A 15,192-nucleotide genomic window follows, 5' to 3' on the forward strand; every position below is an offset into this window, starting at 1 on the left:
ACCCGACGATTTCAAAGTGAGCAATGCCAACACTATATGGAGCAGGGAAGAATTTTTTTATCTCCAACGTGCAAGACTGTGTATCGGAAATTCTAAAAATAATGCTCTTTTTAAATCATTTTGAGATATTGCTATTGAATTGAATTTTATGGTTTAAGTGTGAAGAACATGATGTTTAATAAATAAACATAACACAGAAATGTTTAAAATCTAAAAACAGCTTTAATTTTTTTGTTGTTATTTTGCTGTTTAATTGTATGTGGCATAAGTCAGAAAATAGTGCTGAATCGTAAAACTAAATGGACCAAAAAAAAAAATATATATATGGATTACAGGAGTGAGTGCAATGGCATACTTGGTAGACTGCGAGCTCAGCGAGAGCATAACAGAACCTTAACAAATCCTTTTGGACAACTGTTAAAACTTAAACCTTCTTTCTCCACTCCCCCCCCGTCTTAAAATGTTATTTACTTCTTCCAATTTATTTTCTCGTGATTGATAGTTTTATCTTACTTTCAGTTATAATGAACATTTTGGAATTGATGTAACACTAGAGAAAGGTTGTATCACTTATCCATATTCTCATTCACCAGCTGGGTTGTATATAGGGAAAAATTTATCATCAGGTAAGTGTACTATGGATATTGTTTGTTCTTCAAAAATTATAAATATAATGGTTTATAGTACATTTGCTGGATTTCTAGTTTATTTCAAGAAACAAATCATTATAATCTGGTATATTACCATTTTTCAGATCAGACCGATTTTACATGTTATTATTTTGAATATATTTTCCAGTGATAGCTCTCATAAGAGTAATTAGATAAGAAAATTTAGTACTTCCTTATTATAGTGGCCTTTGACCTTACGCAACTATCATTTTACAAAACTTGTGAACCTCGAATGTAAAAAAGTGACACAATATATAACAATAACAATAATACTTGGATGTTGTTATCTGAGAATATTTTTAAAAATCATTAAGGTGACTTTAACCAGCTTCTTCATGTTACTCTGTTTTATATATTCCCTCTAGCAATCTGACTAGATCGCTGATTGATCTTGCACATGTTGAATAATTTTCTCCATTAGTATACTAGCATCTGTATTAGAAATTTGAATGACAAAGTGCTCTCTTTTTCTGTCATATTTCTCCAAAACTGAACTGTTGTGAAAGGACTCTGCTGTTTATGTTTTTATGTCGGATGAAAAAACTGTGATCGATTTCAACTATTTTATTGGACTGCCCAATGAATCTTTGCATCAGACGTAGGGAACACATTTCCTGCGTGTAATTGTTCTAATCCATTGCAGCATTTTCCCACACATTAAGCTGCTTGTCCATTTGATGGATGTCAGCTCCTCTATCCAAGAATACTTAAATCCAATAACAGTGACCAATGGTATTCTGGAACATTAAACCAATTTCCAACATGGAGGCCCTTCTTCTTTTTACGATTATTAACATTGCACTTCCAAATGGTTTCGTCATTAACTGCTGTTTGTGGATATTTTTGTGTGCTTATTTGTCATATAAAAGACCTCTTCTTAAAAAGATTATATTAATAATCTTATATGTACAAAATGGCGAGGAGTATTTTAAAAAAAACTATTGTGAATTCAAAAAACTCAGCAGAGATGAAATGCAATGTTGATAAAAAAACGCATTACAAGCTATCTCTGTTTATTAGCTATTCAATTTCAGGGCCGTTGTAATACGAAAATACTGAAAATTCCATAGTTTGTCACAAAATTAGCTCGTTTGCATTATTACTCTAATGCTAGCGCTCTTTTTTTTTCCCCCCGTTCATTTTGTTTTCATTTATTTATTATTTTTTTAAATCATATAATATAATGTGCTTTTATTAAATTAGCTTGAAACTATATTACAGTCTTAATCAGAAGAGTAATGTTTAGCATGCTTAAATTACTGACAGCATCATATATTTTTAATGCAACTTTTATATTTTATCAAACTTTTAATTAATTGATAATAGAAATATAGTACTCATGAATTATATATGCTAAAAGTAAATTTTAACCAACACAGCTGAAAAGTTTGATAAATCTCGTCATTAATTGTGTATCTATTAGAATTCTGCATCTCCTCTGATTGCTTTACCTTGATAAAAGAAATTTATTTTATATTTGCTATTTGTATATGGATTTAAATAATGAAGTAAAATAGTTGTTTAAAAATTGTATAATATACATACATTTATGTGTTTGGAATATTTTCAGCATTTAAATTGCATTTTAAAAAAGTGCCATCCATTATGTGGCAGTATTACATTTCATCCGATGGAGCTCATTTTGAATATCCAGCATTTCGGCTTGGTTTTAATGAAAATTGTGATCACAAGACTAATCGACACAGGTGAGAAATATTTCATTTTAATTCCTTGTTGTGTATATCAAAACCACATTGATAAGTTATTTATTAATCCTTTATAATCAAATGAGATAGACAATTTCGTATTTATTGTCAATAAAGTTATGTGAGATGAATGTGACACATAAAAATATAAGAAAATTTTTAATCATTTCTTGTATTGCTTTTGCAATTGTTTTTGAATTAAAATGGAATTTAACATAAGATAATTTGGTGTTTCGATTGAGTGATGAATTTGTCTATGTGTATGAATAGAACTTGGTTCCCAATTTTTTAAAAAACTATTGGCCAAATTTTTTTTTTTTTTTTTTGTTCAAAATGTCAGAAAAGTTAGAAAGTACTGATCAGTGCTGTCAATAATAAAAGTTCATTATTTAAATAGTGCATGGTAAATAAAAATTATTTCTGCTGTAATGAAAATAAATAAAGACTAACTCTAAGCTTTACTTTTTGCACAAAGTACTTTACCCACCTCATATCTGATATGATTTTATCAATCGGATTATCATAGCTTACTCTGAACCTGCTGTAGTTTTTTACTCTATAATAGACACCTTAGTATAGAACTAAGGTCTACAATTCAAGGACATGACCATAGTAACGACTACTATGGAGTGTGACTGTGTACTCCAATTTGCTAAATTTCCTGTAATGTGTAATGTGCTGTGATGATGACACATTATGGTTGTAAATGGGGTGGGCAGTGTCCATTTTAAAATAAGGGTGTCTCAGAGTGCCTATTTTAAAGTAACAGAGTATAGTGAGTTGTTCTTTATCCTTCTCTAAAGAAATGAAACAGTTCTATTGCCCATTTATTCAGAAGAGTAATTGCCCTTCAAAAATAAATGATGGAGTCTGATCTGTTAAAAGAAGTCATTATACCATGTGATTGTGTATTTAATGAGTAACTGTGAATTATACACATTTTTTAACACAGTATAACGCTAAGCACTTCATTTGAGTTTTGAAACACCAAAAGATGGATATTTTAACACAGTATAACTCTAAGCACTTCAATTTAATTTTGATACACCAAAAGTTTGATATCTGTTATGTGTGATATACTGTTATAAATTCTTTTTGCAGGATGAGTTTTTAAGACCTTTTTAATACTTTACTTGTGTATTCCCTATATTCCTTCATTTGCTTCATACTGATAAATAAGGTAAATTGAATTTTTATGCTGTTCGTAGTCATTGCATTTGTATTTTTGTAACAAAACATATAAAATTATTCAGTTACTTATACTTTGATAACTTGTCATTATATTTGGTCAAGGAAGTTGTTAAGAAAATTAAGTAAATTAAAATTTGAACGTCACTGGAACGGGTTAACTTATTTTAGGGCCCTAAATTTTTTTTACTGCCTGGGCCCTACAACAGGGTGTTATGTAACTTTTCTGATAACTTTCTAACAAAATAAAAAATGGCAGGTATATAATAATAATTATCAAAAACAGCCAGTTTTCCAAAAATCTTTAATATTGTTACAAAATGCACAGCTGTGGTAAGATAACTTTCCCGCAAAGCGAGTTTAGGGTTGCTATAAAATGGCAAGGGAAGGCAGGGTTGGCATATTTGGCGACAAAACTGGTGATATGCTGTGGACGGATGGAGAACATTCTGCGATGAATTCTTACCAGTTTGGCCCAGAATATTCTCGAAAGCAGCACAGAAGCTATATAAACCCGGCTTGTCTGCGGACTAGGAGCCAATTGCGAATCTATCGAGTGTCTCGTAGTCTATTGAGTTGATCGTCAGTTTAATGTTCAGTTGGCCGTTGAGTGCATCAAGAGAGCCTCTTAATTTATCGCGAGCCATGGTGGAGGAAATGAAGTTCATGGCAATCTTAGCAGCTGGAAGAGAGTAAAGCTGGATATGAAGAGATAAAGGCTGAGATAAAATCCGAGTATGATGAGATAAAAGCTGGATATGAAGAGATGAAGGCCAGGCCGGAAGAGATGAAAGTCAGCCAAGAAAAGTTGCGAGAACAACTCCAGCAGATGAAAGTGGAGCTTGCAGAAGGAACTGGAGCCATAAGAGAAGATGTGAAAATAATAGAAGTGGCGTCTGAAGAATCAAAGGTGAAGAGATGAAGGAAGTAGCCAGTGAAGTGAAAGATAAAGAAATGATGGATGAAACATTTAACAGAATTAAAGAAAAAGAACAAAAACATGAAGAAATAAAAGTCAAGAAAGAAACTTTTGATTCTCAAATGTCTCAAGTAGAAGTAGAAGAAGTGAAAATGCAACTGTTAAGTTCGTAGAAACTGATAGTGGAGTTACAAAGACACTGTCAGCAAGTTATGAACCATCTGAAACTGCATGTGATGCAGAGATGGGAGAAGCTGAGGTACAGCTTAAGCAGTGTTTTTCCAGTATTGCAAGAAAATACAACCACTTCATGAACAGATGTGTGCCTCATAGTGCTGGTTGTGCACATACAGACTTCATTCTAAACCAGGATACTTCTGCTTATAAAGAATTTGATTCTATTTATAACTCTGCAAACATTGGAACTGGTTCTCATGAAATTGAGGTAAATAAGCATGTGCCAACTGTTAAAAGTATCGAGTTGAACTGTACAAATGATGCGAATAAACTACAGAGAGGTCAACAAACTGTTTCAAATCTTCCTGTGGAGGAAAAGTCTGAAAGGACTGAATCCTCAGACTGTGATATGTAGAACAGAAGTACATCTGAGAACTGCAGTGAAAGAGTATTTGACCCGAGTATAGCTTGATGAAAAGCTTGAGACTGAAAATTCATTCTGAACTTTATATAATTGCTATGTTTAATGATTTTACTAGACTTCTGCAAACCATGCAGTACATACCAAATGTCACGTGTCATGCCCCACCTACAGATCAGCTAGTCAGCAAAACGTTGTTCATGTACAGTGGGCCATTTATATCAGTATATCTTAATAAAATAGGAAACCTTTAGATTTAGATTAAATTTAGTATATGGATAAACTTTTATTTGTTTTGTGAAATAAAAGAAAACTGTTATATTTACTCTTTTTTTTTTTTTTTTCAAAAGTGAACAGTTTGGTCAGGTCCCGCCAAAACTAGGTCCTAGACATTTGTCTATTCTATGATCCCGTCCTTGAACCTCAGTAATAACCTTGTAATCCCTCCCCCCCCCCCAAAAAAAAGTGTGTTTTGCACTTTTGATTTTTAGTTTGTGAAAAATTTTATTTTCACCTGCAGGAATAATTAAAATACAAGTTTTCAGTTTTCTGATTTATATGATAATTATTATGATTGTTTAATATTAGGCATGGATTACACTATAGCAGAACTCATTTAATGATTGAGAAAACCAGATATATATATAATTATCAAATTATATTTTTAGGCAAATTTATCAAGATACTGTGAAATCGAAGACAAAGCATGTGATTATTGTGATTGATCAGGGTAATTCTCTTAGTCTGTTTCAATTTGGAAGTGCCAAAATTATAGGCAAACATATACTGTCACTGCTGTCTTCCCATGATAAAGTAAGTGAACTTCAGGTTTTTGATTCATACTTATGTCTACATGATAAAAAGTGGATTTAAGTGAAAATGAATTTTTCTTGTCCATTAAATTGTTGATTAAAAACAAATTTAACAATTAATTAAAAATCTTCCATATTTTATTTATATAAAATTGGTTTAGGAAGAAATCTCTGTTTTTTGTTTTATATTATTGCAGCTTCAATGTACTGTTTTAATTTATCCTAATGATTTATGACGTCTCTTTAAATTGCACTTTATTCGCATGTGGTAGTTGTTTATTTAAGTAGAGAAGTTTTATTTGCGCTAAAGCGTTGGGTATTTCAGTTTGCAGTTCAGTTTTTAGAAAATAATTAGATCTTGTTAGACGTGAATTCTTTCTGTTTTTACCATTGCAATGTCGAAGCGTCAAAAATGTTTAACAGAGCATGAAATAGCAGAAATGATGCAAAATATTTCAGATATTGATTCTGAAATTCTGATATTCTGATATTGATTCTGAAAGATTAACTGAAAGACATTTTCCAAAACTGTTCAGAAGAGACTGATAAGAAAATGAGACGACGATGCTTCGTTTGTTCACATTCCAGGAAAAATCCTCCAAAACGGCAAATGAGTTATTACGAGTGCAAGGAATGTAACGTAGGACTGTGTGTAGATCCCTGTTTTCAAATTTTTCATACGAAAAGAGAATTTTAAGTAATATATTAGTTTTCAGATGTATAATGTTAAAAGTCATAAAATGGTGAGTAATGAAAATAGAATGTGTAAAATATGCATTTAAACAAGAAATAATGTAATTAAAGTATATAGTATAAAAATATGTATAAAGTATAAGCCGTTTAAATACTCTATAGAGCATTATTAAACAATGTGTTAATACTTCGGCAATTTCATGGATTTAGGCTTAGTAGCAAAAAAGCCCCCGTCCCTGGACAGACGCTCGCGTAAGACACTGCCGGCCTCCGCGATAAGCGCGCGTTTGCACTACCCGGCTCAAAGGGGTTAATATTTATTTGTTTACTTTGTTAAACATTTCTTTCAATGTAAGTTGTTTGCTTCTTTTTTTTTTTTTTTTCCTAATACTTTCTCTTTAATTCTATAAACAGACATGATTTCTTGTTCAGTTACAAAGTTCCACTGTTCAAGTCCTGTAATTGCTGTATCGAGAATACCGACTAACTTGTCAATTGAAATTTTTTCGTTTTCAATAACCTCTCTGTCACTTTCTTCACTATCAGAAGCGGTATTTTCTGGATTTAGAACCATACTACAGATTTTGCCATCTGTTAATTGACTGATGATTATTGGGGCATTGTTGTCGCAATAAAAAACTTCTGTTATATCATCTTCATTTATTACCGCTTCTCCACATTTCTTTGCAAAATCCAATAACTGCAAAATTTCATCTTTAGTTTGTGATGTCCGAAAACCTTCAAATTCACGGCTATCATCTTCATCGTCCTCACTATAAAATATGGTAGCTGGCCATGAATTATACCAAGCATTTTTTAACGTATCTGGAGACACATCCTCCCAACATGTGTACGTAAACGTGCATTAACACGCATGCATAAAGCATACAAAAAAAAAGTTTGTGGCTTTGAGGTCCGGATTATAGATCATTCCGGATAATGGAATCCGGATTACAGACTTTGTACTATGCAAACAAATTAAGTGGCCACAAGTTTCAAATTGCATAATATGCACAATAAATAAATAAAATAAGTAAAAACAATTCATGCCATTCCAAAGATATAACAACTGTGAATTAATATAACAGATATTTTCAAAAATTTAAATCGTCATTCTCTTTAAATGCTATTTATGCTTACAGGCCTCTATTTCCCCCCTCTGTTCTTATTTAGATTACAAGTCTGTTCCTCAAACATGTAATCTAAATAGAAACAAATGGATAATTTAATGTAAGTTTAAGCCATAAAAATGCTCATTACTGCAGTGCAAGAAAGGACTCCATCCCATTGTAGATTAGAAAATATGTAGCTGTGTATTTCCCTCATTGATCTTTAACAGCAAAGTTGTGTTAATATATTTTGATGTAATATTAATCCTGTTTCGCTGCTTATCATTGGAATACATTTCTAACAAATAACTAGGATTTCCGTAATTGCTGTTAAATTTAACACTTCTCCCCCCCCCCCCGCTTTTTTTTTAACTTGTATTAGATTCTGAAATTAATTTCCTATGAGCTCTCTTAAAGAATTGTAATATTGATTGTCAGTCTTAAGCATAGATATGAATAAGATGGCATAAATTATCTTCAACATTCAATGTTTAATGTGACTTCATTAAAATACTTATTTTATTGTAGGTTATCATATTTGGTTTAGCATCAGATATTCAGTATGCACAAGGAAATAGTTGTTCAGCACACAATCTCTTGTATGCTACCACTGAAACAAAACTGGAACTTTCAAGATTTTTTGATAACTTGACTAGAAAACCTAGTAAGTAAATTTTTATTTTAAAATTTATTTTAAATTTGCATTTTTTCATCACTATGAAAAGCTTAACAATCTTTTTTTTTTTTAATCCAGATTCTACAGATCATATCCTTGGCTTTCGAAATATTTATGAAATTATTCGTAAAATTGATAATAATAATCATTCTATGCAAAGTAAGTGTTTAGTCTTTAAAAAAAATTCGTGTAATCAGTGTTGCTTTATTTGATTCCTAATTTAAGTGCTTAAGATGCTAATTTTCAGATAGCAACAGCTAATTAAAAATATTTTTTGCTTTGAGTAATTAATGTGCTGAGCTTATATGGTGCCTAACTGTACTAACGCCTTGCTAAAAACGCTGGAACCTGTATTATCATACTATGTCTTCACAAGTCCTGTATTTTCATAACTGAGAGTTGTAGGCTATATTTCCAACTGCAAAAATGTTTTAAATGATGCAAGAATTTTTAAATTTAAAAATCAGTTTTATAAAAATTATGAAATCTAACTTTTTATACAGGTTTTCTAGTCCCTATAGTTACATTTAAGAAAAGTTTTTACTCATTATAAAAAATAAAATACAAAAAGTTTGACTCCCACCTGACAAATCTTAACTAAGTTACATAAAGTTCAAAATTATATTCAGGGATCGTATGCAAATTGAAGCATAAAAAATGTTTGTATTTTTATGCAACTAAAAATGAAATATCAGTTTAGAAAAATATCTCTGATGTTCGTAGGTAAGAAATGGGTATTTCTATGCAAATTGTCATGAAAAATATTTATCGGTATAACTTTTTTTTTTTTTTTTGAAAAAGATCTTATTCACAGAACTGTATAAAATTCATAATGTAGAAAATAATGGTAGACCTCAGTATAGGCATTTAGCCATCTCATAACATTATTTGCATTAATTAAAGGGGAAAAATATTTCTAGTGTAATGAAATTTTTTGTATGATTATTAAATTATGATTCTGTAGTAATGAAGCATAATGAGAATATGTGTAACATGTATTTAGCATTTGAAAACAAAATATAAAGTTTTTGAGGTTGAGGCACTAAAACCACATTTAAAAATGTAACATTTAATTTTTTTTAACTTCATTTTAAAAATGTATGGCATTTAATTCCTCAATTATAAGTGTAGATTACTGTGGGCAAGTTCTTATGTCATAACTAATTTTTAAAATATTATACACTTGTAAATCACAGGAGAATATTATTATGTGACATTTAAAGTGGGAAAAATCAGTCTTGAGTTATTCTAATTTATTTTTAACCAATCCCTCAATAAAAAAGGGGGGGCCAATAATGACAGTAAAAAGTTCCAAGTTTTGAAATTGAGCATCTCGGTCACTTTTTATTGTATAATGGTCAAACTTCCTCTCCCCCGCCCGTCTTTTAAATAATGAGGATAAACTTTCTAAAAGTAACTATTGGGACTGGGGAAACATATAGAAATCTTAGATTTTGTAATGTTTCAAAATGACTCTATAAATTTTAAATTGCTATGTCATGAACATTTTCCTTATTTAAAGCATTATTATAATTCAAAGTATAGATCTGTGACTAATGGTTGTAAAAATAAATGCTGCATAAAGACTTTTATGACTTTACATTGTGCCTAATACCGCATTACAGCATGAGGGACCCAAATGAAACATGTTTATCTAGATTACTTTTATTCTGACTTCTCCATTTACATTACATATAAGGCTTGCCTTCTTGCTTGATATATCAAAAGATTTCATTTGATGTGTGTATATAATATGATCTTTTATTGCATAGTATGCAGTCAAAACTCATTAGATGTTGTTTACTCTCACCTGTTGTTTAGGGCCAAGTAGATATAGCCTTATTATGTGGACCAATTTAATCAATATGACAGTACAAATATAGTATTAATACTGTGAAAATGCCTTATTGTCAAAATGAGCAGCAGAAAGGAGTCTTTTGAAATGGAGCACGGTAACCTTATAAATTTAACAATATGGCCATGGACGAAATTGTATAACTGAATGCACATCAGTCAATTTTAAGCAATGTTATTTGTGAAGTTGTATTAAGATGAAAAAACTAAATTCACTTATTTGCCTAATAGGTGCAAAAAACAGAGGCAAATGCGGAAGTTCAGCTTCTACCGTTAAGAAAATTACTGGGTATCATTTGTATCTATTGTAAATGATTTCCATGTCTAGCTAAGCATAGGGATCAGTAACAGAAATGCAATTGCCTTTGCTTTCAGGGTTGTGGTGCTGTTATTGGTTGCATATTTTACGTTAGTTTCAAGTACCATTATTGTATTCTGGTTCAATACAGGATTGCTTGATGGCACAAGTCACAGTATAGATGTTTAGACAGGGCATATTTCTAATTAACTATATTTGCCAGAATGCAGTATATTAAAAGTATAATTTGGAGATGATAGCTTAATCATACTGATGTGCTTTATTTAGTTTGAAAATTTTTCCTTAACCCCTTAAGGACCAGTGCAGGGAGAATGAAGCGCAATCATGGGACCAGACCTGCTGAAATGAATCATTGCCACCGGCCCACACATTTTCAGCAGTTAAGCCTAATTGTACAAAACAAAAATCGTATAAAATCAGCATTTTGATATTATGACTTCAGTTTTTGAAGTCGTGTATTTAATGTGTATTAATATAAAGAATATCACATTAATAGAAATAAATTAAACAGGCAAAATACTAAAATCATAACTATACACACAGAAATAAATACTATAAACATGAAAAACAATTACAAATACAAAATTAAAAAAAAAAAAAAAAAAAAAACTAAACAAGAAAGAATTATCTGTAGGTAATTAAATTCCAATTTAAAAATTCTGCGTGTGAAATAATTCAAAACAAGGATCGAAACACAGTCCTACATTGCATATTTTGCACTCAAAATATGTTCTTTGCTTTCGCTTTTCCTTGGTTTTAGAGCACACAATGCATCTTCTCCTACCTTTATTACCTTTTCCGTCAACGTAAATTTTCAGAAAGTGTCTTCAGTTAGATGGAAAAATCGAGTGTCAGTGATTTTGGACAAATTTTTAAGTAAGGTTCTTAGCCATGGCCTTCGGAATGAAACTGAATATAACCCCAATACCATGTCCCGAAACTTCTTCAAAAGACACTCAGAAATATTTCATCCTCAAACCCTGTGTGACATCGGGTTTATATTGGAAAACTTCCTGTTTTTCTAAATCGAAAACAGTTTTCATGATGACCGGAAAGTGATTAGGGAAAGACCCCCCCCCCACACACACACACTGGCAGGATATCCATTACTAATCACGTTAATATATGTATTATATATAATTGCATTATAGTAAAATACATTATATACCAAAATATAATGCCTGTATCATAATATATAATGATCCATTAAATCGAGTAAGGGAAAAAAATGCTAGCTCTTTCCTGAGAAATGAGAGCGAGTAAAACACATTACGCATTGAGAAAGCTGAGTCTTTCTCTTTCTGTAATAATGTTGTAATGTTACTTTTTAATTAACCAAAATAGCTTATGTTAAGTTTAAAAATAAATAAATTTTAAAAAAATCCTAACGAAATAAGCAAAAACACCTGTATGTACCCCTCTAATTCACAGGTGTACTTAAAAAGAGCCGTGATTCCCAGTTTGTTTATTTCAACAAATATGTCAAAACCAGAAGCACAAAACAGAAACTAATGCCAGCACATGAAGGTTGAAATGTCATATGAATCAACTCATATGAAAACAGTTACCACTTATTTCCATCTACTTTCTTTTAAAAATTCAAATAAATCGTTCCATTTTAATGTTACGTATACGTGATGCTGGGTGGTAGGAGAAGAATTGTTGCCTCGCATATACAGGATGCTGAGCTGGTAGGAATGGCATCGTTGCATTGCGTATACGTGACGCTGGTTCTGAACGGGTTAAATCATTTTATCTGTGATGTCTGTTTCCACCAAAATGTTTTGAGTAGTAACATGCTTCTCGCTTTGTATCAGTAATTCATATGGTTCTTTTGGTAGAAGTATCAAATGCTTTTGCGCAACATTGCATTTATTCAGTAGGCAATGTGTTTAGGTTCATAGTATAAGAACAATAAGCTGAAGATCTTAAGTAATCAACACAAACAACAGTATCACTCCATTGAACATTTTTGGAATAAGAACAAGTAAGCTGAAGATCTTAAGTAATCAACACAAACGACAGTATCACTCCATTGAACATCTTTTGGAACGAATTAGAACATCAGTAGTGCATCTGAGGCACCTGTTGTCTTGTGTTTCTGTACTAAAAGGAAACTTGTAGCATTTTACTTAATGAAAAATCTACTCAGAGTTATTAAAGCTAAAGGAGATCTAAACTATGAATAGCACTGTTAAACTTCACCAATGTGTGTTTAGTAACTTTTAGTCATATAGGGTAAATAAAGAATAAATCTCTCAAAATTTTAAAGTATCTTTTGGCTTCTGATTTTGAATTTTCATCGTTTGAACAGCATATTGATATTGTCTATGCCACATATATATTTAATAAGAATTAACTATGCAATAATTTAATTACTTTGTTCAAATATCATTTGTTTTTCTTTTGTTATTATTTAATTTCTAGTCTTCCTTTTTTATTTAATGATTAATCTCTAGTTGAAATTTAAATTGCATATTGAAAAACGCTTTTATTGTCTTTTTCTTAAAGTGTTTGAAATAGTATTTTTATAATTGTATCATATGCTTTTTTCATTAAATACTATTATAATGGTGTATTTTAAATGCATTAAAATCTGTTGTATGAAAGTGACTGAGCTTATTTTGTATTTTTATCTTGAAATAGATGAAATACTTGTAGCTTACATAAGCAGAGGTTTACTTTCATCCTTGATTGATGCAAAGCAAGTTTTGGAAATCATAGCTGATGGGAACCAAATATCAAAAAGTCGTATCATTATAAATACTTATGCATTGATTGATGGTAAGTTCTAATCATTTTATTTCCTCCTTCATTAGGTTTCCTTATTAAACATTTAGAGTAACTGTAACATAATTAATAGAGAATATATAAATGAAAATTATCTCCTATGAAAGGTGAAGTGAAAATTAGATATCGAGTGTTTACTATTGTGGAAATTAATAGTTGAAATTGCAAGTAATTAAACTGAAATTATTAATTAAAATGCAAAACTAAAGAATAAAACAGCAGAATTATCACTGATTTCATAGAAAGATCCTGATTTATCAAGGGGAATCGGATTCTCTCCATACAATATTTCATTTATGTATTGTGTATTAAGTTCAGTTTTATCTCTGCAGCAATAGCATAGGATTTTACTTTTAAGTCTTTTTTAAATACATTTTAAAATTCATTTAAGTTTTTGTTTTTCTATAACATAATTAATGTATATTATGCAAGTATATGTAGTCAAGTATTAGTAAAACTGAAAACTGCTTTTCTGTAGCTCTGTGCTTTTATAACTTTTTAAAGCAAATATTATAATAGCTACCAACTCTTCAGGAGTTTTCATCACATCTCCCCCTGGTAGATCACTAAACCTCCGTTTTTTTTTTTTTTTTTTTCCCCTTTTAATTTTTAGCCTTTACTAAGTAAAATAGTTCCCAGCAATAAATGAAATTTATTGAATGAATGAAACTTAAAGTAGACAAATGCTATTCTCCCTTTTCTAGTGGTTTTCAAAATATTTTTTCTTATTAAATTTCATTTCATCTCAGTTTTAAATTAATATATGAAGCTGGAAACAGTGTTTAATCAGTTTATATTTCCATTTCATGTCATTAAATACATTGTACATTGTCAAATTTATCCACATAAATATCATGTACAAAGATTATTAATTATATTTTCATTGTATTTGAAAGTATTTTGATAAATAAAAACTTTCCTTTGCTATTTGGGATTTTCTCAGTATAAAATTGTAAAAAGTTATAAAATTAGCCAAAAAATCTAAAATGTAAATATCTACTTAAATACTAATATACTTTACATCAAAACTGTATTACAGATAGTTGGATAACATTAATCATGCATTAAAACTGAATTAAAGTCAGTTTTGAAATTTCTTTGAAATGATATCACAACACAGCATGAAACTGTCCTGATTTGTCCCAGTTTTAGATGTTGACAGCTGTGTCTCAAGAAGAGGAATTATGAATTCTTTTGTAAATTTTTGATTTGAATGCTAATTAAAAACACCTTGAAGATAGGATTTTTATTATTACAGTTATATAAAATTATCAGGGTCTTTGGAAATAAAGTTTTTATCCTATCTGCAGATGACAAAAAATTATGTAGGTTCGAAAATCAGCTGTCTTTAGTTATACTTTATATGTGTGTAAAATAAAAAAAAGGTGAAACTCAAAAATTACTAACTTTAATTTGGTTGTGTCCCCTTCCTGGAATTTAAACTATATCACTGGAAAAACTAACCCACTTTGATCTTCTGTAGTGCCGTGAAGCTCTTTTCCAATAGCAATCCAAGTTTTAAACAAAGGATTCAAATCTTTAGATAGCTGTTTGCTGAAATGTGCAGTCACTTTTTTTTTAATTATGATATTTTGCCTAGTGATGATTTGAGGAGAGAAGGCGCCAATCGTTCATGGCCGAAATGCTTTGAGATGTTGCTGTCATACAACTAGGATTCGTAACAGATGGATGAAACTCTGGAAAATCACAAATAGCTTGAGATTCAACCACATAATTTTATTTTCTTGAAGAATAATTTCTTAGGACATATATTCTTGGTTTACATGTCACTGTGGGTGCAACAAGCACCTCACATTTTATATACAACATTGTATGTGTGGAGACAATAGACAGCGC

At 30.6% G+C, this 15,192-nt stretch overlaps 1 protein-coding gene across 1 annotated transcript in view; it reads left to right on the forward strand.

Moving 5' to 3' along the window:
• The window catches only part of LOC118204979 (VWFA and cache domain-containing protein 1), a 117,764-nt gene that overhangs the window by 38,290 nt on the left and 64,282 nt on the right, over positions 1-15,192 (forward strand). The window contains exons 4-9 of the mRNA XM_085810981.1: positions 520-626; positions 2,242-2,377; positions 5,751-5,895; positions 8,225-8,360; positions 8,451-8,531; positions 13,192-13,329. Coding sequence (XP_085667107.1) covers positions 520-626; positions 2,242-2,377; positions 5,751-5,895; positions 8,225-8,360; positions 8,451-8,531; positions 13,192-13,329 — 743 coding nt within the window. The remainder of the gene's footprint in view (positions 1-519; positions 627-2,241; positions 2,378-5,750; positions 5,896-8,224; positions 8,361-8,450; positions 8,532-13,191; positions 13,330-15,192) is intronic.

The sequence above is a fragment of the Stegodyphus dumicola genome, chromosome 2 (assembly GCF_044657685.1).
Source record: "Stegodyphus dumicola isolate Sdum_Otavi_A_Nest chromosome 2, ASM4465768v1".
NCBI lineage: Eukaryota > Metazoa > Arthropoda > Arachnida > Araneae > Eresidae > Stegodyphus > Stegodyphus dumicola.